This window comes from Dunckerocampus dactyliophorus, chromosome 16 (genome assembly GCF_027744805.1).
Source record: "Dunckerocampus dactyliophorus isolate RoL2022-P2 chromosome 16, RoL_Ddac_1.1, whole genome shotgun sequence".
In the NCBI taxonomy this organism is placed as follows: Eukaryota; Metazoa; Chordata; class Actinopteri; order Syngnathiformes; family Syngnathidae; genus Dunckerocampus; species Dunckerocampus dactyliophorus.
In genome coordinates this window covers 21007181-21031297 of record NC_072834.1, presented here as the reverse complement: position 1 = coordinate 21031297, position 24117 = coordinate 21007181, and the positions used below count along the sequence as shown (strand labels likewise).

At 37.6% G+C, this 24117-nt stretch overlaps 1 protein-coding gene across 13 annotated transcripts in view; it reads right to left on the bottom strand.

Annotated features, from left to right (window-relative positions):
* Positions 1-23897, bottom strand: part of tcf7 (transcription factor 7) — a 63701-nt gene extending 39804 nt beyond the window's left edge. For all 13 annotated transcript variants that reach the window (XM_054754646.1, XM_054754648.1, XM_054754647.1 and 10 more), the window contains exons 1-3: positions 23537-23897; positions 23350-23407; positions 17959-18065 (exon numbers count right to left, since the gene is read on the bottom strand). In XM_054754646.1, coding sequence (XP_054610621.1) covers positions 17959-18065; positions 23350-23407; positions 23537-23713 — 342 coding nt within the window. In that variant the 5' untranslated portion in view covers positions 23714-23897. The remainder of the gene's footprint in view (positions 1-17958; positions 18066-23349; positions 23408-23536) is intronic.
* Positions 23898-24117: the final 220 nt, after the last annotated feature.

Below are 24117 nucleotides of genomic sequence, written 5' to 3'. Positions count from 1 at the left end.
TATCACGCACGCTCACACGAAGCAGCTTGTGTATCAGCAGTGAGAAAAGTGACTAATAGCTGTGATTTTCTTGGCTTTTTTTGTGCTGAAAGCAAATGCAGTAAAAACCTGACATGGCCTCAAGCAAGTTGAAGTGTTTGCTGTTCTAGCGGGATGCAGGATGTGATCGTCAGTCAAACGGTGGCTAACGCAGCCAGAACGCTGGACGACACTGACTGCATGACGGTCAGAATGCTAAGCTCATAACCCGAGAAATAACAGAATTCATCGGACAAGATGAGCGGCGGTGGAAGACACCGGGTTCACCGACTGCTCTCTCACTTGGAGCACACCTACGTGCTACCTGGAAGTCCTGCTAGAGCTCCACCAAAGTACTCTCACATCCAAAATGTCCTTAACTCATTTCATACGTCTTTTGGTAGGTTCCATGTTTATATAACCATACAACATAATATTCTGTGTGCCTTCAAAGATCAGTCAAAATGGTCTAAAATGGCCTGTACTGAAGGGGTTGTCTTTTGAAAAATGGCTGGGATTGAAGCAGTTAAACAAGCGATTAACTACATCTTCGTTAACTACAAGCACGGACATGATTGTTTGTTGAGGATTCTGTAGTAGTGGTCGACCGATTATCGGCCGGGCCGATATTTGGAATTTTGGCATATATCGGCATCGACCTTTATTTAAATCCGACGGGGCGACATCAAGAAATCTATTTAAAACTGGGCTATTTCGGCTCAGGTGCAGCCCTGCCTCTCTCTCTCCTGCCGGCTGCGACTTCCGTCTCCAGCATTGCTTCACCCACAGCGCCATCCGATTGGTTAAGCAAGCTACAGCACGCTAAGGTGGCAGAGCCAATCTGAAGCGGACGCTGTCCTCACAAGTTTTCTCGTGTGGAGAACGCCTTGAGAGCAAACACGCATGTCAAGGTAAACGAAGAAAACTCTCGAAATTGTAACAAACATCCGTGTGCTCTACATCTCACAACTACTACTCACGTTACAGTAACTTAAGAGCGAGTAAACATTAGCGGCAGCTCTGCTAGCTCGTAGTACCTCCCGACATGTCTGTGAATGACCTGAAAGAAGGCTGCTGGTAATGTCGAGTCTCAAACGGCCCGTGACAGTAAATGCATGTGTGTGATTGAGAGAGCGCGCGTCAAAAATTCAATTCACTTGTTTTATTGGAGGGAAGCACGTCAAGGTGGAGACAGGTTAGCTAGCGTACCATAACATTAGTTCGCCTGTCTGGCTCTGTCTGGCTCTGCAGTCTATTTGTTAGCAATGGGGAGAATGTATGTTGGTTGTGTTTGCGTGAAAGTCACATGACTCACGACTACCACAATAACGTAATGTTAAGAGCTTTGCCAGCTCGTAGTACCTCCCGATATGTCGGGGAATCACTCGAAACAATGCTGTCAGTAATATCAATGTGGAAAGAGTCCGTTATTGTGGAAGCCTGTGTGTGCGTGAGTCTTGTTTTGTTGCAGGGAAGTACGCTAAGATGACAGCTGAAAAAAATCAGGGAGCTATTATATACGATTTTATTTCATTTTACAAGAGTTGCTGCTGAGCTTGTTAACTGCCTGTACTTTGTACTGCCTCAGCTTCTATGCTTTAGGCACTTAAACGGAGTTAAGTGTTTGTATTATTCAACAATTTGACGCCTATTTTTACACTCTTACTGCAAATGAATATCGGCTCCAAATATCAGTTATCGGCCTCCTTCACTGCTAATAATCGGTATTGGTCCCGAAAAACCCAAATCGGTCGATCTCTATTCTGTAGCAAGGAAAAGCGAGACAAATATTGGGCAAAATTGTCCAATGATGTATTACATCAATAAATGTAAGGATATTTGCATTAATTCAACAGCACCATTTTATTCACTGACACAAGTAAACGCACAATCTACGATGGTAAAATAAGTGTAAAAAAATGAAAGGGAAAAAACGAAAATTTAGGAAAAAAAAACGGATTTCATAGGGCCCTGGAGTACCCATCATAAATACAAAAATGAAAATGATAGTTAATCCATGTGATTGGTATTGGTATCAGCCAATTTCACTCATGGATGATCGGTATCGGAACCAGCAGCATAAAACCCTGACGGGAGCATCCCTACTCATTTGTCATCTTTTGTGTCCAAGTCTGTTTTCACTTTCAGCTGCTAACCCTCACCGGACACTTGATTAGGTACACCTGCATTCATTCTAATGAAGACTTGACTGAAGAAGATAATAGTGATCTAATAACTCGTGATCTAATATCTAGATTATTCAAATATTGCATATGTTTATTGTTTAGATGTTGGGGGACCTTCTCGAGTTACGTAAGTGTTGAAACATTCCAAATAATATCAAACAAATCTGTTCATGATTCAAACCCATCATCTTATTGCGGAGAATTTTCCATACATTTTCCATTTTGGAACTCATGAGAATGAATGCAGGTGTACCTAATCAAGTGGACGTATTTTTAGGTATAAAAAAGATAAGTCAGTTCCTAACACGCCGACACCTGTTTGCTCCTCCCCCTTTCTTCCGGAAACAGAAGAGCGGATGAATAATTACAGGTATAAACACCTCCAGGCGCCTCAAAGGGTTTTTTTTCCCTGCTCTATCCTGCTTTTGATATTCCTAGAAGGAGTTTTTTTCTGGAGATAGTGCCAAGTTCCCCTCCATGAGCCTTCCTGGACCACCCGCCACTTCAAAGCCAAGCCACGCTCTTTTACGCTCATTTGAGACTTCACCTCGTCACACGCTTATCTCTCTCGCTCGCTGTGTTTACCTCACGGGCCCCATTTACACTTTCCATCTTCTTTTTTTTTTTTTACGCGCATCCTCGCAGTGACACGGTTGGCGTCTGCCTACCTGAGCCCGCACACAACGGCGCCGTCACCTGTGCCACACTTAAAAAAAAAAAACACTTTTTAAAAGGAAAAGTGCACTTTTTTTTATTTTGCCCATCATCCATAATCATTATGTGAGAGATGAACACACACGTCTTTCTCTTTTCTGTGCCTTTGAAAGATAGAAACGTTAAAGCTGTCAATCCATGAAACTGTTTCCTCACAATAATCGTTAAGTTTGTTAGTCATAATTAATCGCAATTAATCTCAGATAGAAAAGATTTCATCTATAATAAGTAGGGATGTACGTGAATATCTTTGTGGTAAATGATTCAATACCCTTGTGGATACACGATTCAAAAGTGATACATTTTAATAACAGAACGATTCGATACAGTGTACAAACGATACGATTCGATACCATTCAACGGTTCCATTTGTTGACGTAGACATGAATCTTACATTCTAAAATAAAGAAGCCAATTGTAGTGTCATGCTTACAGTATTTTCAAGTGTGTAAAAGAGCATGCTATAAGGCAGGGGTGCCCCACCGCCCAAACTTTCAGGCTTAACGATTAAAAAAAACAATGAAAAAAAATGTGTAAACAACTCCAACAAATATTTTGTAAATGGATATCAATATTGGAAATATGGGCCACTGTTTTATTCAAAAAAGGGTTAGAAATACCACAGTTTTGCGTTTGTTGTTTGTTGTGAGCGGCGTCATGTCCCACTTTGTTGGATGGTCCTTAAACGCACCATCTAACTTTATCCGATGCTGCACAGATAGACTGCTATACTGTATTTTTACCCTTTTTCTTTCACCTCATATTTGCACCCCACTGCTGATACGATGTGGGCGGGCATAAAGGTAAGATTTGATGACCTTATTGAGTGCTAATGCGTATATTTGTTCTCTGAAAAACAAAGTCCCGGGTGCCCAGAAACGGTATTTTTTGAAAACGGCTTCCAGAGTGGGAACATCTGAAAACACCGGCTTGTCGTTTGCGTGTAGACAAGCAACCTGCTTCTTTTTGAAAACAATGGCGTCACCGACAGAAGTAAGCCAACATAATATCGGAATATTTGGACTGGCATGACTCACCTCTGTCGACATTCTCCTGATATTTTGTCGTGTCAAACTCCAAAATGACTTGCGGAAGTAATTCCACTCGTTCGTAAGTAAAGACGAGCCTTGGAAAGCGAGGACGACGGACTTATGCAGATGCCTTCTTTCTTCTTCTATAGTTTGGTGTGTGTCGGTTCACAGAGCCACAGGTACTGTAGGTGTGTCTACATCCTTTTCACCCAGTGATCCGTTCCCGTCTGGATGCAACTATTTACACTTTTTTCTTACTTACTTTCTTCTCTGACTCTCTTACTTTTCATAAAAAAACTATGAAAAAATCGAACAAATGATATGATAGTAATTAAAACCACTCCTCCCTATTACAACGACACACAGAGGCACAAAAGCCCACACAGTCTGACCATCTTTTCTAACTTTATTCTGACCTGAACACAGCAACAGCAGCTCAATTCCAACACCATGTACTGCATGTACTGTATGTCCAACTCACTAACACGTCTCTACTCCTCCTCGGAACCAACTTCCTCAATGTCACTAGACTACAGCGAGATGCATTCAGGGACACTCCGAACGCCAAAACAACATCTTTGTTATGCATGTGTGTGCGGTGGAAATAAACAGAAAGACAAATAAAAACAGTCAGTAAATATTCTGTAACTCCTACGACCGAAGTACAATTTGCTGCATTTAAGTATGCACGGAAATTCCAGAAAATACATTTACACACAAAACGTGTAAATTCAACTTAAAAAATGACATGGTGTCTTTGAACGCAACCCCTTCGTGGCTCATAATAACACGATTGAAGGGTGATTCAAACGTTGTGCTACTATTAAAGAGACTAGCGCTAGGTAAATAGATTTTCAGACATGTGTGCTATCTGATTTTAATTTTCAGTTGATTTGGAGCTGTTAATACTTACTAATATACATAATCCTGTCCCGTCTTTTAAATACACTAAAAATGGTTAAAAAAGTTAAATTATATTAGTTATAAATGGTGATTAATCGTGATTAATTAATTTGAAAACTGATTCATTTGATAAAAAATGTTAATCATTAGACAGGCCTAAAAAATGTATTTAATTTCTACTACGTTACACTCTTCTGCACTCTTCTAATCTTCTGCACTCTTCTAATATTACAAGAAACAAAATAAAGTTGTCATTTTTGGGAAATTAGGCTGGGGAAAAAGTTATAATTTGCAGAAATATGAAGAAAGAAGAAATATTTTGAAAATGAAAAAAAGACAGCAAACATGGGAACAGTGAAGTTGATATTCATATCGTCTTTTTCACTTATGTGACAAAGCTTCTTCCAACTTACTTTTTAAAGTGTCACTTAACAATCTTGCTCTCTTGTTATCATTCTAACAATGGCTTGTCTTGAAAACACGAGTTGCGTGTCTAAGTTGTTGAAGATAAACACGTAGTGTGTCCAGCTTTAAGATAGTGATGGTGGTCTCCAACAGGCAGCTCGTGTGCTAGCAGAGGCTCGCCAACTGATGTTAAGTAGTTCACCAAAGAATGTTTGCTTCACCTCTTAGTATTTTTATAAGTGTTCTATTCAAACATGTCGCCTGTATTTAATGACAAATGAGCATGTTGGCAGTCACAGAAAACACAAATAGCTCACCTCTGCTTTCTTTTTATCAAAGTAGATTTAAGAGTGCTGCAAGTTGGAGACACCTAGTGTTGCTAGTCTTGCGGTAACTGGTGCATGTCTCTACAATCCATTCATCTAAGGATTATAGGAAAAAATAAATTTACTGAGTGGGTAAATAATGATTACAAGTAGATTTCAGAATAACTGTTTGCATTGATTGAATCATTGTTGAGTGCATTAAAATAAGTACAGTCTAGATATAACTGTTTAATCAATTAATCTAATAATTTAGTGAATGATTAGAAGTAGTTTGCAAACATAATGCTTTATTAAATAATTAGCTGCGTAGATGAACATCTGTTTAAGTGTGTGGTGCTGTGTGTGGTGTACAAACAACTTGCGCCAGCTGGGATCAACAACCAGAAAAGGGAACAGCCAAAACTGACCTAAGACTCGAGAGGCTGAGGAAAAGAACGTTTTGTTTATGTCAACAACTACAGAAGTTATCGGGCCAGCGAAGGAGCCGGCTATCATGTGCTGGAGTCACAAGCTTCGTCAAGCAATCCAGGAGAAAGTTACCTTTGGAGAGACGGAATGCAAATGGTCTGAGCAAAACAAGCATAAAATGACAGATGGGACTATCGATCGGAACTCTCTTTCATTCGGCCGGAAGATGGGAACAGGTGAATGAAACGGGGTCCGGGGCTGGGTAAGACCGCGAGATATCCTGTCTGACTTATTTTTCGATTATTATGTCTGACTTATTCTTCAATACATTTTGTAAATCTAATTTGGTGTGAGAGTCTTTTTTCCTTCTCATTAAAAAACACACAAGGGAGAGGTGAAATTGGCGTAATACATTTTTCAAAGTGGTCCTTTGAAAGAGGTTGCGGAGAATTTCATCTTCAACAGGATTTATGGCTGATTCTTATCCATCCAGGAGGCTGATACCAGTGCAACCGTATCTCTCGCTTGTCAAACTGGATGACCGGTCGCCTCGGTTTATCATTCACAACCCTAGTTTCGACGTTGGCCGTAAACATCTGTTCTCGCCAAAGCTGATTTTCTTTAAGACTTTTCAAATCCAAGTGTCGGAAGTCCTTATCGTTGTCAGCCAGAGGCCCCAGCGAGGCTCGCCCCGACAGCCACTGGGTCTTCATGACGCGGGGGTTGGGATTACAGACAATAATGTCGCCATTGTTGACTAAGTCACCCCCGCCATCCCCTTCAACGCCCTCAAACAAAAAGGGAAAAGAAGGAAGCAGGAACATCCGAGAAAGCCAACATTCCCTTCAACCTATTTGGACAAGGAGGAGGAGGGAAGCTCGTTAGCTTGTGTGGACGGGAGGAGGACACATGGAAACCTGAACATTAAAGCCATGCCGACGTGACAACAGTGAAAGAATGCCGATGCATGTGGTGTGCTGCCGTGTACATGCCGGGCCAGTAGTTGGCGATGTAAGTTTGCAAACAAACAACACAGGAAAGCAGGAAGAACCAGGGGTGTCCAAAGTGTGACCTGGGGCCACATTATAAAAATATAATTTAACTTAAAAAAAACCAAAATCAGCAGTAATTTTACATCAAAATATTAAGAGAAAAGGTTGGACTCTAACAAGAAAAAGTCAGAGTTTCACGATATTAAAGTCGTACGTAATATTATGTGGAAATATACTTTTCATTTCAGTAGCATAAAGTTGAAATATTAAAGAAAGAAGACTTAAAGAAAGTCATAATATTATGAAAATGAAACAAAACAAAGATGTAATTTTTGGAAAATTTGGTTGCAGAAAAAGTTATAATATTACAAGAATAAATTCAAAATATGAACGGAATGAGGTCAAAATTACCAGAAGAAAATTGCAAAGAAGTTGAAATAGTTAAAAAATTAAAACCCCCAAAAAAATCAAAAATGGAAAAAAACAACTGCAGTTTTATGAGAATAAAGTCCAAATATGAAGAGAAAACGTTGTCTTCTGAGAAAAAAAGTTGCAGTTTTCCGAGAATAAACTCGTAATATCGTGGGAAAATCTTTTCTGCTGTATGTGTGTCTCGTCTCACTCAACATTACAGTAACATTCCTGGCACTTTGTGACCAGTGACCAACACTATACAGCATCACAGCAGCTTAGAATGTGTCTTCTGGATGCCTTGTATTATTTGTATTGTACTTAATTAGCCATTTTTATTTTGGCAAAAAATACACAACTTTGCTTAAATATGCAAATTTTTTGAGTACCGTAAATTTCGGTGTATAAGCCGCATGTGTGCATGTCATAAAACGGGATATTTAGTGCACAGCAAGACGTTACGCAGAAAGATTTCTTAAACTTTTAATAAAATAAATGTTTTTTTTGCAAACAGTGCGTGTAAAACCATGGTGCAACACTGCTAATTAACCGTGCAGAACAGTACACAGCTACTTAAAAAGAGTGCTGAATAGTGCATGTAACATACAGTAGATAACAATAGCCTGCCCTCTTCCGTGTCAGAATTGAACAGCGTCCTAATTCCTTCGTCACACACGTTGTCGGCTCTCTCTCTTTCAATGAGCTGTGTCATCCTTCAAATGGCAGTAGTCCTACGCGAAGCAGCCATGCTTCCTTTGTCTTGACAGCCAAATCCATTGGCATCCATCCGTCCAACTATCTTCTATGCTGCTTATCCTTATATCCATTGCCTTTAACTTGAAAGCGGCTTCACTTTCATTTCTATGATGGAAGCTTGTCACTGCGAATGTGCGCAATGCGTATACATTCCGGTACAATAGGTGGCGGTATGCACCTAAACGTTGGTTGCGACCCACCATAAACAAGAAGAAGAGAAGAAGAAGGTCTACATCCAGTGGCTTATTTTCGGTAGTCATTGTTAGATACTTTTTTCATCTCCAAAAGAACAACACGGCATTTTATGTTTTGTTTTACATGCTTTATTGTATCTGTCAGCATACGCGGGTGAATATGACGCGTACGCCTGTGGCGCTACGTATTGCGTCAGGTTTACGTAGGGTCACTTGTGAAATTGCTGGATATTACCCATTATTTCTGCTGGAGTTATCCTGTGGACTTCATAAGAACCGCGGTACAGTGGCACCACTGTGGCCGCTTTTGAGTCATCCTAGCGCGTGGATCCCTGTGTGGATTCCCCTAGATCCAGGTACGTCTCCGCTTTTATATGCTACATTTCCTTTTTGTTTTCATTCATCATAACAGGCTTTGCAATCTTGGCGGTGTATTTATGGTGTTTATTGAATAATTCCAAATCCAACAATGTTTTACATTTGGTTATAGTATAAACTGTGGTTGATGTTGCTCACTCAAATGTGTACGAGTACAGCGACAGGATTAGCAAATGCAGAGAATGGCGGTTTGTTGGTGTGTTTTGGTTGCTTCCTGAACTTTTTTTTGCCCTTATGATGGACTATCTGAGTAATAGCGTTTTCAGAATGACATATTTAAACGACTAGTACTTCTGGAGTATAGGAGATGTCACAAGATTAGAACATGACCACACCGAGCATGACTGAAAATGTAGTTTTTAGCCACACATGAGGCGGACCGGTGTATAAGCCGCAGTGTTCAAAGGTTCAGAAAAAAGTAGGGGCTTTTACACCATATTTTACGGTAATAATAGACTGTATTCAATCACGAAACAGCATGATTTATTCATTCATATATTTCTGAATCCCCGCGACAGCTGCAAAAATCAAAGCGTGAAATGGTGAGATTATTGTACATGGTTAAAAAAAACAATGTTTACTATCCTAGTGATAAAACAAGACTTGTAAGCGAGGTGTACTGATACGTCAATGTGATCATCTTGTGTCAGACAGGATAAAAGTAGTAGCAGTCTGTCTTAAATATTCCACAAAAAATGTTGAATGGGAGCCTATTGATTTTGAAGGACATGTCTTACCTTTATTCTTCAAGCTTTCAAGGATTACGTCAAAGTAAGACCTCTACTAATGTTTGTTTACTGTAAACCTGACTTTTTTTGTTAAGTTATATTTTTTAAATGACATTTTTTTAGTTAGTTTATTCTCCTTAGAATACAACTTTTTCCTCATAATATTCTGACATATTCTTAGAATTTTTTTTTTCTATTTTTGTTTTTATTTTCCAATTATTTCATTGTTCTTGTAAATTTTCTTCTCCTAACGATGACTTTATTCCCATAATATTTGGACTTTTTCCCGCAAACTTTTTTTACAAACATTACAACTTTGTTATTCTGTTTGTTTTTCATAATATTGCAACTTTGAAAGTATAGTTTTTCTTTAATATTTCAACTTTGACACAAAAATGACATTATTTTTCCTCATCATATTCCAAGTTTATTCGCGTAAAATTTCAACTTTTTAAAAATTAGAATACAACATTTTTCTCTTAATATTTTGACTTAATTCTCATAAAATTGCAGCTGTTTTTTTTTTCCATTTTTGCAGGGTTTATTTCTTCTTAAATTTAATTTTCTTCTCCTAATTATGACTCCATTCCCATAATATTTTGTCTTTATTCCCAAAATATGGTAACGTTTTCCACAACTTAATTTTCCTCTGTTATTTTGTTTGTTTTTAATAATATTGCAACTTTTAAAAAAATTGTTTTTCTTTACTTTCTACTTTCTTTTCTTTAATTGTGTACCCCGCCTGTCGCCCGAAGTCAGCTGGGATAGGCTCCAGCATGCCCCCGCGACCCTAATGAGGAGAAGCGGTATAGAAAATGGATGAATGGATGGATGTTTTTCTTTAATATTTCAACTTAATGCATGACATGACATTATTTTTTCTCACAGTATTCCAAGTTTATTCGTGTAAAAATTCAACCTTTTCTCGTTAAATGACTCTTTCCTGTTAATATTCTGACTTTATTCTTGTAAAATTACTGGTGTTTTTTTCATTTATGCTTTTTTTTTTAAATTACATTATTTATCCTCATAATATTCCAAGTTTATTCTCATAAAATTGGGACTTTTTTCTCATTAGAACACAACTTTTTTCTTTTAATTTTTTAAAACTTTTACCCATAAAATTGCAGCTTTTTTCATCGTTGCTGTTTTTTTTTAATTTTCCAACTATTTCAACTTTCTTCTTAAACAACTTTATTCCCATATTTTGTCTTTATTCCCATAATATTATAACTTTTTCCTAAACCAAATTTTTCAAAAATTACAACTTTTTGTTATTTTGTTTTTCATAATAATGGAACTTTTACAAAATATATTTGTTTCTTTAAAATTTCAATGTCATGCTACTAAATGATGTTATTTACAACGTTATTCTTGTAAAAATACAACCTTTTGTCGTTACATTACTTTTTTCTCTCAATGTTTTGACTTTATTCTTGTAAAATTACTGCTGATTTTTCCATTTTTGCTGTTGTTTGTAGTGTTTTTTGAGTTGTCTTGTTAAATTATATTTTCAGAATGTGCTGCGGGCTGCAAATGGCCCCTGGGCCGCACTTTGGACACCCCTTGTCTGACCCTTCAGTGCCCTCTGTCCTGTGTCACATGACCCAGCACGCAAAGCTGATTCTGTGGCCCTTTGTTTCCCGTGAGATCATCTGTCCACGCACGTGACTTCAGCCGTCATAAACATTTGCGCTTTTTGATGATTTACTGTACAAACGAGGCCAAAACCTGACGTGAAAAAGAGTCGGCGATGAGCAGCGGTGGACTTTATGCCGTCGCCAGTCGCTTTTTTTCCGCAAAACCCCATCACACAATCTCGTTTGAATTCTGGAGGCTTTTCTTGACGAGAAAAAGCGCCCCGTCCTTTCCGAGCTCGTCTAAAAACGCACAGTTGTGTTTGTTTCTTCATTCTCGTGTTGCTTAGGAAACCACGCTGCTGCAGACGCACAACAACTCAAAAACAACAGCAGCAATTGTGCACACACATCCTGCATATGTTGCATTTTTCACAGGAAAAGCCATCAATCCTTCTTTGAGAAATTCAGGAAAACACACTTGATAAAAATATCTCCAGTATGGGCACATTATTCTAGCTCTGCATCAACATTTCAGGGATTTTTCTTTGTTTCTTACTCAAACCAGTCTTTCCCATACATTCATTTACTTGTGGCGGCCCGCCATGAATACATTTGGAACACTGCAAACAATAACAATAAATAAACAATACAAAAAGGGGTTGTTTTACATCAAAATAACAATGTATTTACAAATATAACACCATGAACTATTTACAATTTTCACATTTGGAACCAAACTATGTGTGTGCATGCGTTAAAATTTCCATACAATGCGTAACCTTCTGCACGCTACACTCCTCCATGCTCTCTCACTTCCTCCTTCCTGGCATGTGTGTTTTTTTCAGGCCGCCGAGCTCTTATCAAATGCACTTCTGCCACCTTGTGGCCATTTTTGTGGCTTAAAATTGCTCTGAAGTGGAATGCATTAGTGGAGAGTTGCATCATCACCTCTTTTTGCCTCTCGTGTAAAAAAAAGGTAAAATACGTGTAAATATATTGTTGGGATTGGGCGTTCGGGTTTATAAAAACGTATAACTACGTCTTTGGTATTGAATGAGTTAATAATGTCAGCTCCACCATGTTCTGTAACGCTCCTAGGGTTGAAAAAAATTGTGTCCACACAGTGTCGGATCACTAAATAGTCACATCCACACGGGAACGTATTAGTGGGTGAAAAGGATGGAATACATAAGGCACAACTACTGTACATATACAAGGGTGCCTGAAGTGCACATTCTAGTCATTTTAGTAACATAAAGTTGAAATGTTAAAGTGGTAATACTATGAGAAACAAACCAAACAAGGAATACAGTTGTCATTTTTCTGGAAAATTAGGTTGCAGACAATGTTATAATGTTATGAGAACAAAGTCAAAATATTATGGGAATAAAGTCATAATTATGAGAAGAACATTTTAAAAAACAACAACAACAGCAAAAATGGGAAAAAAAATGCTGGAATTTTACGAGAATAAAGTCAAAATATTCAGAGTAAAAAAAAGTCAAATTCTAACAAAGAAAAAAAGCTGCAATTTTACAATGATAAATTTGTTATATTTTGGAAGAAAAATATTTTAGTAGCATAGAGTTTAAATATTAAAGAAAAAAACGTGTCAAAGTTGTAATAAAAAAACAATAGGAAAAACTAAACAAAATAAAATAAAGCTAGGCCTGTCACGATAATCAGTAAATCAATTAACCCCCCAATAAATAAAAAGAAAGTGGATAATGGATATACTGACATGTGCATGTGTGCTTGTTTTCCTCCTCTCACTCTACCAAACAGGCTGGATGACAGGAGGATTCACTTTGTCCGTCTGTGTGAGATTCTATAGCGGAATGAACGGAGTGAGCGAACCCTCCTGTCAGTCATTCAGTCTCTTTCTCGCAGTGGGTGGAGGCGGGGCTGCTGGCGGCTGCACAGGCAGAGTGCTGCAAGTGAGGAGTAAAGCGGTGTTTACACTTGCACGCAATTTGCCGTGGCAGGCATGACTTCGATGGCTTCATTAATTCACATTCCTGTTAAGGAATAATAGCCAATGTTCATTACATGTTCAAGTGCAATTTTCTTTACAAAGACTTCATTATTTTATTTATTTATTCTTTTTATTGTTGTGTGTGCTTTTTATTGGAGTGTTTTTTCTATCACAGAAGCCTATTTTGTCTTGTTTTTGGTTGTGATTGAGATTTTTATTTAAGTGCAATTTTTGCTAAAAAAAAAAAAAGACTGAGAGCCCATTTTATTTTTTTGCCTTTTTTGGTCTTTTTTTGTTTATTATGTTGTTACTTTAAATTATTTTATTTAAAAGCTCTTGACATTCCAATTACAATGTGAAATACTCTTTGAGAAATTAAAAGTTTATTGCTTTTGATACGATGTCCTTGCATTATTATGCCATATATTATCATAACATTCATGAAACAATGGTCTCAAAATAATGTTGACAATAATATCGTTTATTGGCAATCATTCGTAGGACAATTATCGTCTAGTAAAATCTTGACAGGCCTAAATAAAAGTTGGAACTTTTGGAAAATTAGGTTGGAGAAAATGTTAGAATATTATGAGAATAAAGTCATAATATTATGAGAAGAAGATTGATGAATATTATTATTAAATTAGAAAATAAAACAAGAGCAAAAATGGGGAAAAAAGAACAAAGAGTGAAGTTGATATTATTAGTACAGTGGAACCTTGGTTAACGTCTGCCCAGATTAGCAAGTTTTTCGGTTAACATCCAAAACTTTTGCAAAAATTTTGCCTTGGCTTGTGTTCGTCCACCTGTTTAGCATCCAAAATACTGTCCGGTTTGTTTACGCCACCATCTTGGACCATGCGCCGAAGACCAAATCTCCAAAATGTAAGCAGCCACACTTAGCGTAGAATGTTCCCGGCAGCCGGAGCCAAACACAGCAAACGTCAGCACACACCTTAAAAGGCATCCTCACCGGCACACTTACACCACGTCACCGCTCGTTCTTTTTTCATTTACTATTTTAAATGGCACGGTACACGTTTATTGGGTCTACAACATTGATATTTAGTTTGATATAGTTTTTTACATTTTTGCAAATTGTGGTTGCAGCAGAATTATGTGTTTATTTTGTCTTATTTTGTTCATTGATGGTTTTGTGTGGGTTTTTTCCCCCAACAAAACTAGGTAAAACTCATGTTAAATGTTCACTTGTCCATTCATTTGTCATTTGTAATTATTTTTTCATCACTTTCTGCGTGTAAAACTATAATTATTGTCTATAAAATGTGTATTGTGTTAACATTTTTGGGTGTCTGGAACAGATTATTTGGATTTACATTATTTTGTATGGGAAAATTTGTTTTGGTTAGAGTCTGTTTTGGTTTGGTTCGACCTTCTGAAACAGATTAATGTTAACCAAGGCACCACTGTAGGCTTTTTCACTTATATGACAAAGCTGAGATGCAGTTTTTTCTTGAAATATATATATAACTTCTGAGAGTATCTAGAAAATATCACAGTGGCGAAGTCACACTCTTTCATTTTCAACTATGTGGCCCTCGCTGGAAAAACCTTTGGACACCCCTGATGTAGAAGAAGAAAAAACGCATGCGCAGTAGATCCGTTGTCTTCTGCTTGTCCGACTTGTCTAGACTTACGCTGAAGAGAATGCGGACTGTGAGTCATGCCAGACACAATAATCAGACATTATGTTGGCTTTTGGGCAGCGGGACGCAAGCGCTCACTTCTGGTCACGTGACAGCGACGGGGTGGCAATGTCATCCTTCTCAGAAAGCAGCAGTTTGGTTGTCCACAGAGCAACGACAAGGTGTTATCAGATTTTCACAATCTGGAAGGTGTTTCCAAAAAATAGCATTTCAGGGCACCCAGAACGCTGTTGCCGTGTGGATGAAAGACTGAATCAATCAAACACTTTACCCTTTCCACCTGAAAACCTTCCCAAGTGGACAGTCCCCTTAGTTTCCCAAGTCTTCAAGTCAGTGCCATAAGTTAGCGTGAGCACAATTTATTCATAGCACTTGTGTCACCCACACTGGCACACAACCAATAACTCGGGAGTGTTATCAAATGCAAAAGTCTCCATTTATTGAAAAAAAGATCCTAAATTCATAACAAGTTCATCCAATCAAATGCAATGCAGTCCATATTTTTTAGTCTTTAGCTTTAAAAAAAATCTATTTTGACTGTGTCACTCCCCCTTTAGGCACGTAAAGCAAAATACATATTTACACGATGCTAATTACAAATATAACACAATCAGCAATACTCCAATAATTCTACCCACATTATAACTGCATGCAAACAACAAAACCACATTAAATACATCTCTACTGCGGTGTCACAAGACATAACAAGATTTCTCATTCGGATAAAGAAATTGTCGTGGGCGCTAGGTCTGGGACGATAATACGTAAACTGATGAACTCATTAAATACCAAAGACGTATTTATACATTTTTATAAACCTTTTTTTTGCGTAAGAGGCAACTGCACACGAATAGATGTCACTGTTAGAGCAGTTTTAAGCCACAAAAACGCCCACAAGGTGGCAGAAGTGCATTTGATAAGAGCTCGGCATGGATCATTTGCATGTATTAACACACTCAGCAAGGAGGAAGTGGAAGAGCATGGACGAGTGTAGCGTGCAGAAGTTTACACATTGAAAGGGAAATTTTATCGCATCCACACACACACACACACACACACTTTAGCTCCTAATGTGAAAACTGTGAATAGTTCATGGTGTTACATTTGTAAACAAAATTGCAGATGATGCAAAACTATTTGTTTGATGTAAAACAACCCTTTTTTGTGTTGTCAATGTTGGTATAGTTGTTTAGATATATGAGCTATCACAAAAGCAAAAAAATATTTGTGTCAAAGTGAAAGTTACGCTTGAAATGTATGTTTTCACAAAAAGCTGGTTTTCTCATTGGCCCCGAGCTGCACAGACTGACATCTGTGGCAGAGCAAAGGACACTGAGGAGGCTCCTTCCCATCACGGACAACCAGCATCATCCAATGCACAGAATCATATCCTGACAGAAGAGCAGTTTCAGTGGCAGATTACTATCACTGCCCTGCTCCACCGAAAGACTAACAGATCATTCCTCCTCCACGCCATGCGGCTTTTCAACACAACAGAGGGGGAGCGGTAAAAACATACACTGGACTGGGCTTACAGTATTCAATTATGATGTATTACTATTATGTTGTATTATTATTATTCAATTGGTTTATTTATTGATCTATTCATATTCTATTTCTTATTTTTCTTGTCTGTCATGTCTTGCCTTGGTTGTTTTATTTTATTTTGTGATTTAAGTGATTAAGTTCATGATGACATTTTTGCAGAGCTGCTGGAAATGTGAATTTCTCTTGGAGATCAATAAAGTATCTATCTTCTCCCTTTTTTAGGGGGGAACTGATATTTTCCTGAAACTTGCCTATGTTCTACTGCTGATTACTAAAGAAGGGAAAAAGGTAGAAACAAACTTTATTTTCTGATGAAAGACAGGAGTGTAATCTTTCTTTTGGTAGGTTCCATGTTTAAATTTAGGAATAACTTATTTCTCAACCTAATTTCCCAAAGTGACAACTTTATTTTGTTTTGTTTTGTTTGTCACAATATTACCACTTATATATTACACAAATATATTTTTTTCTTTAATATTTCAACACTATGCTACTAAAATGACATTATTTTCTTCATAATATTACAAGTTTATTCTTGTAAAACAGACTTTTTTTCTTATGAGAATGCAACTTTTTTCGCGTAGTATTTTGACTTTATTTTTGTACAATTACAGCTGTTTTTTTCCTCAACTATTTCAAGTTCCTTCTTGTAAATTTTTTTCCTGTAATTCTGAATTTGTTCTTATAATAGTTTGACACTACCCACGTAGCATTATAAATTTTTTTATTTTTTCCGCAAACTAATTTTCCAAAAATTACAACTTTATCCATTGTTTTGTTCCTTTTTAATGATATTACTTAAAACATCTTTCGCTAATATTTCAACGTCATGCTACTAAAAAGATGTTATTTTTCCTCATAGCATTCCGATGTTGTTATTGTAAAATTGTGACTTTCTGTCATTAGATTATAACTTTTTTCTCTTAATATTTTTACTTTATACATGTCAAATTACTGCAGTTTTTTTTTTCATTTTTGGTGATTTTTTTTCATGTTAAATTATATTTTTACAATGGCCAAGAAAATGGCACCTGGGCCGCACTTTGGACACCCCTGGCTTATATATTGTGAAATATACACTCCCAGTCAAAAGTATGGAGACACTTGACCATGTTTTTGTGTGAGAAGGCGTCTCCATACTTCTGATTGGTAGTGTATGTGCTGCCAACACCCTGAAAAATAAATGTGAAATGATTTTTATACTATACAACTTATTATATATGCACTCTTCTTTGCATACTGTAGAATTTTTATATTAATACCAACATTTGCCGTGAAAGATGCTTACACACATTTCACCCGGCTGACAGCTTTTTTTGTGCAAACCTTTATAAATGAGATGAGGATGCTGGAGAAGAAGAAGACGTAGCGGGAGGGATCAGTTTGTTGGTATATTTAACGAGTATTCAGGCCCCTCGATTCACTTTTCAAAAAAGCAACCAGCGACAAATCGAGTGAATTTTTCTGCCCTTCTTGGACCTTTTTGGAGATTTTCTTCTCAACAAGCAGCGGGGTCCCGCTGTGCCCTAATAATAATTGCCTACAAAGTGCATGACACTGACAAACCATTATTCATTCAACCATAGTTTCCTTGTCCCTACTGGCTTCCATTATCCTCCAACTTTTAGCAAACGTAGCACGGAATCATTCGCGACTGAAAGCACACGTATGCAAAAATAAAATAACACAGTAAGGGAAGCAGGTGAACAACAAGGCTAGGAACAGGAAGTGGACTTACTGTGGGCGAAACAGAGCCGTTAGGGAGGTAGGGGTCCGGCAGCATCAGGAAGGGGTAGCCGGGATAGCTCGGCGTCTTGTACACGCCGCCATCTTGCTGCTTTGATGCTGCGGAACACACACCGAACGATGACAACATCAGCACCTTGACACGTCCAGTTGGTCACATGATGCTTTGGAAGACATGCTAGCATACATGTTCAACGTTTTATCGACATTATTCAAATGCTCAATGACTTTTGCAGAACTGTCACCTGGTCCCGCCCCTTTTTGCTTGATGGTGGCCATGTTTGTCAGCCAATCTTGCTCAAACGTTACACACACGTGCTTGTCAGGTGTGCATCAAAGCTCTCAGTGATGCGGCCAAGCACCCTAAAGCAGGAGTGTCCAAACTGTGGCCCAGGGGCCATTTGTGGCCCACAGCTGTTTTTGATTGGCCCATGGCACATTCTAAAAATAGAATTGAACAATGAAACAAACCAAAAAAACCAGCAAAAATGGAAAAATCTGTAGTAATTTTTAAAGAATATTTTTTTTCTAATTTTAATTAATAATGTAATATTATGAGGAACAATAACGCCATTTTAGAAGCATAAAGTTGAAATATTAAAGAAAAAAGTTATTTTTTTAATGTCATAATAGTATGAAAAAAATAATAATAAAGTTGTAATTTTTGGAAAACTATGTTGCGGAAAAAGTTCAAATGTTACAAGTATCAAGTCAAAATGTTATGGCAATAAAGTCATAAATACAAGAAGAACATTTACAAGACGAAAGTTGAAATTGTTGGAAAATTTTAAATTGAAATGGAAAAAAGTCCAAATATTAAAAGAAAAAAAGTCATATTCCAATGAGGAAAAAAAACTTCAATTTTACAAGAATAAACTTGTAATATGATGAGGATTTTTTATTAGCATGAAATATTAAAGAAAAAATGTGTTATTTTTTAAAATTTCTAATATTACGAGAACCAAACCAAACAAAATAAGTATAGTAGTGCCTTGGTTAGCATCATTAATCGGTTCCAGAAGGTCTGACTCAAACCAAAACAGACTCTAACCAAGGCAAGTTTTCCTATAAAAAAGAATATAAATCCAAGTCATCCGTTCCAGACACGTAAACATTTTAACACAAAAGGTTTTATAGACAATAATTTTAGTTTTACATGCAGAACAGAATCAGTGACAAAAGGCAGCCTTGGCGGAGGCGAACGTTCACCGGAAACAGGCTCGACTTACTGCTGACAATGCGAATCAGGCTGGCGTTGTAACACTTCGCCACACCACATCGGCTAGCTACGAGCCGGCTAGCAACTACCTTCTCCATACACTCGCTCACAATGCCTCAGGCCACCAGCGAAAGGTAACGCTACATATTGGAGCTGCCACTGCTGCTGCTGTGTTTTTGCTGCATTCCTTCCTATGCTGATGTGTGAAAACAATGCACCCAGGTAGGAAGTTCCACTAATGCTTGAAATGAGCAAAACACTGTAAGTATGACATGTTATCATGAATGTACGTGTTACTACATGCTCACTGCATGGATATAAAACCATAAAACCTTGTTGGAGGTTTTTGGAGGTGTTTTAATAGCAGCCTTTCTAGGCAGAATAGGTGTGTCCCATTACATGCATTCTTAGCTTTCTCTTTTTATATCTTTCGAACGCACAGAAAAGAGAAAGACATGTGTTCGTGTCTCAACTAAGGCTTGTGGATGATGGGCAAAATGGGGAAATTCCCCAAATAAGTGCTCTTTTCCTTTAAGTTGAAATGTTTGGCAAATAACAAAACAGAAAAAGTGGGGAAAAAAGGAAGTTGATATTGATAATCGTCTTTTTCATCTATACGACAAAGCTGAGATGCGCTTTTTTCTTGAAATATATATCACTTCTTAGCATATCTACAAAATATCAAAGTGGCAAAGTTGCATCCTTTTATTTTTCACTATTCGGCCCTCGATGGGAAAACCTTTGGACACCCCTGCCCTGGATGTTACGGCAGGTGTTTTGTAGAGGCTGTGTGAGAAATTTCAAGAGAGGTCATACTCTTGTGTGTTTGTCAGAAAAACAACAGCACAGGCAACACAGTCCGGGTGCAAAAATGTCCTCCTTTCTGTGCACTTCAAGAGTGCAAGAGTTACACCACGTGGCCTTTCCCCTCCACGAGCATCCGTGTGCACACCCAAAACAAAACATAAACAAAGCTGACAACATCCTGCAGTGACAACATGGAAGTCAACAACAAACACATTCAACTTCATACGTCCTTTACTGTGGTCTGGACTGACTCTTCCCAGACGCACTGGCAGAAAAGACAGGAAATATCCACATAAGTAACTACACCATCTTTTCACCAACCTCAGTAGTTATGATTTACCACGGGTGCGTTATTTGGGTGGATAGATGTGTGTGTGTGTGTGTGTGTGTGTGTGTGTGTGTGTGTCACAATGACAGGGTGTATCCCTTCTGTTAACTTCCATTAGCAGATATCCCATCTCCAGTATATACTGTATACCCATTGCAATAATAACTTACGCTTCCATTATAGCAGATATGCCATCTACTGTATATATTGCGTATGTATTGCAGGGGTGTGCAAAGGAAAAATGAAAGCATGCAACTTTTCCACTTTGATATTTTGTAAAGATATGCTCAGAAGTGGTATATATTTCAAGAAAAAAGTGCATCTCAGCTTTGTCGTATTGGTGAAAAAGTTGTTTCTTGATCTTGATATCAGCTTCACTCATGACTTTATTTCCATTTTGTTTTCACCAGCCTAGTTTTCCAAAAATTGTAACATTTATCACTCATAGTGCTACAACTTTTAAAAATGAACATATTTTGTCTTTATTATTACAATGTCATGCATAATGACATTGTTTTTCCTCATCATGTTACAAGTTTATTCATTTTTTCTCATTGGAATACAGCTTTTTTTCTTGATATTTAACTTTATTCCCATAAAATTTCAGCTGTTTTTTCCCCATTTCTGTTGTTGTTGTTTTTTTTTTTTTTATTTCCAACTATTTCAAGTTTCTTGTGGTAAATTTTCTTCTCGTAAATTCTGACTTTACTCCGATAATATTTTGGCTTTATTCTCATAGCATTAGAACTTTTTTCCAAAACGTGATTTTCAAAAAATGACAACATGATTCATTGTTTAGTTTTTTTCTCATAATGTTACAACTTTAAACTTTTTTCTTTGATATTTCAACTTTATGCTGCTAAAATGTTACAAAGTTATTCTCATAAAATTGCAGCTGGTTTTTCCATTTATGTTGGGTTTTCTTTTTTTTAATTTTTTCCGACTATTTCAACAAGCAAAAATGTTCTTCTCCTAATTATGAATTAATTCCCATAATATTAGGTCTTTATTCCCATAATATGGTAACCTTTTCTGCAACGTCATTTTCCAAAAATGACAACTTTGTTATTTTGTTTGTTTTTCATAATATTGCAACTTTTGAAAATATTTTTTCTTTAATATTTCAACTTTATGACGCTAACATGACATTATTTTTCCTCATAATATTCCAGGTTCATTCTTGTATAAATACAACCTTTTCATATTAAATTACAACTTTTTTTCTTAATATTTTGACTTTTTTCTCAAAAAATGATTTTTTCATTTAGTTATTTTTTAGTTTTCATTTTAAATCATATTTTTAAAATGAAACAGTTTATCCACATAATATTCCAAATTTATTCTCATAAAACTGTTGACTTTTTTCCCATTGGAATATTGTCTTTTTTTTCTCTTAATATTTTGACTTTATTCCCATAAAATTGCAGCAGTTTTTCCCATTTTGTTGAGTTTTCTTTTGGTTTTTATTATTTTTTTTTTTTTCTTGTTAAATTATATTTTTACAGTGTGCTGTGGGCCAAGAAAAAAATCAGATCCAGGCCGGAAATGGCCCCCAGGCCGCCCTTTGGACACCACTGCTGTATCGTGATATGAGGACATGCGAGTGGAAAGAGTGTTTCCAAGTGTTTTTAGTCATGGCATGTTAGATCCTCGATGACAATACTCGCCAGACCAAAGCGTTACAAGCATCGCCTGGCCGGCCCCATGCCGCCGCCGCCGCCTCCTCAAGCCTACGTGTTAATTTCTCCGCCACCACCGACTTGGAAACAAAGACCCTGCAGAGCGTTTGCTTGATTGTTTGCTACCACTCGCCTCTTTCACTACGACACAGAAAATATGACAAACTTTGCTACCACTTGGTAGTTTAAATAGCAGTGCGTGTGAATTTCTCTTGGAGATGAAAAAATATCTATTCATATTCTTGCTGACGGGCAACGACACACAGAAAAAATGCACACAGACTTTGAAAAGTGGATTTTGAAGCGGTTGGCAAGTGTAAGAAGGAAATGAAAGCATCGACAATCAATGTTTTATAAACTAACGGAGAAACTTTTTCACTTATTTCTTTTTTTTTATGTTTATTTAAATTTTTATATGACTTATTATTCACTTACTAACTTATTTATGCTACATTAAAAGAGGCTTATTACAACAATGACAATACATGCACTTTAAATTCTAATCTGTAATGTAATACTTTACAATAGAATACATAATACATTTCCCACGTTTGCCTCCTCTAAACTTAAGACTTTACAATTAAAATCCACGTTTTAACCTCGTACTGTGCCATAGTCATCATCATCATCAATAAAGCCACGGTACAAAAGAAAAGCAAATACGTAAATGTAGGAAATCAAGCCAACAGTGGAAATAATAGGCAAGACATTCAAATGTACAATAATACCATGTCACCATTTTCCCAGTTTTGCTTCCTTTGGCCAACATGTGCGCAAAGGATCATCTCTCAAAACTGAATCAAATATACGTTTAGCTTGAAGCTGCAAGGCCAAGAGGGCTATCCTGCGATGTTATTCATCATCAACATCCTAGTCAGTAAATAAAATACGATTCATACGTTAGGAAAGCAGCTCAGACACAAGAGCTCTTCAGTGGCAAATGTCATGAATCATTCCATAAAACGTAGGTACATATTAAGGTAGAGGGCCAATGCTATGTGACTATACATACATTATATATATAAATATTTGTGTATAACATTGCTAGAAGAGGATTCCTGCACGTATGGCATTGATTGTCTCCTCCCATCGCCACTTTATGAATGGATAATGTTGCTGAATGAAAAGTACGGATTTAGCGACATTTCCACTGACTTTACACGCAATCATGTGCAAGAGTTTGAGGGGGGGCGAAGAAAAAGAAAGACAACACACAGCACACGATGGACATTTTTTGCAGCGGGCACGAGGAAGTCTTTGAAGCAAATACTTTGTAGTACTTTGTTGTGTTCCGAGTGACAGTGAAGTAGCGTGTGATACTTCTTGAATGTTGGGTTAGTGTCTTCTTACCGCCGTCGAGTTGTTTGTTGAAGTTCCTCTGCTCGGCGGGCTGTCCTCGCCGGAGCGCCTGAGGAACCGAGAGGATGTTGTTTAAAGTGTTCAAAGGAGCACTTTTAGTTTGATGCTCACAAAAACACCACAGACTGAAGAAGAAGAAGAAGTAGAAGAAGAAGACGGAGAAGAAGAAGAAACCCACCGAGGCGCCAGCAGGGTTCTGGTGGATCTCGGACTCGTTGACCAGAGAAGACTTGAGGTCGGCCAGGTCTCTCTCGGTGAAGGCGCTCTCCTGGATCTTCTCCTCCTGCTCGCCTTCGTCTTTGAAGGCGATCATCTCGTCGGTGGCGCCCAGGTCGTCCCCCCCATGTTGAGGCATGTCCACGAAGACAGCAAGCAACTCCAGCAACTAAGTAGAACTACACTAATGTCCGCTTTTGTCCTCACCGGAAGAAGACAAAGTAGTGCGCGTGGAGGAGGACTACTGATGATGATGATGATGGTGACGACGATGTCCTCTGAAAGACAGAGCAGGACAACACCGCCAGCCCCCACATCAAAGACCGCCGCCACGGTGATTGACAGGTCCGATGACTCGTGTGTGGAGGGGAGGGGTGAAGGGGGTGTGATTGTTTGCAACCTCTTAAAGAGACATCACCACCAATATTATCAATATTATTATTCACCACCATCAATTTTACCATCATTATTATTCATAACCACCCTAATTATCTATATTATTATTTATCACCATCAATATTACCAACATTATTATTTATCACT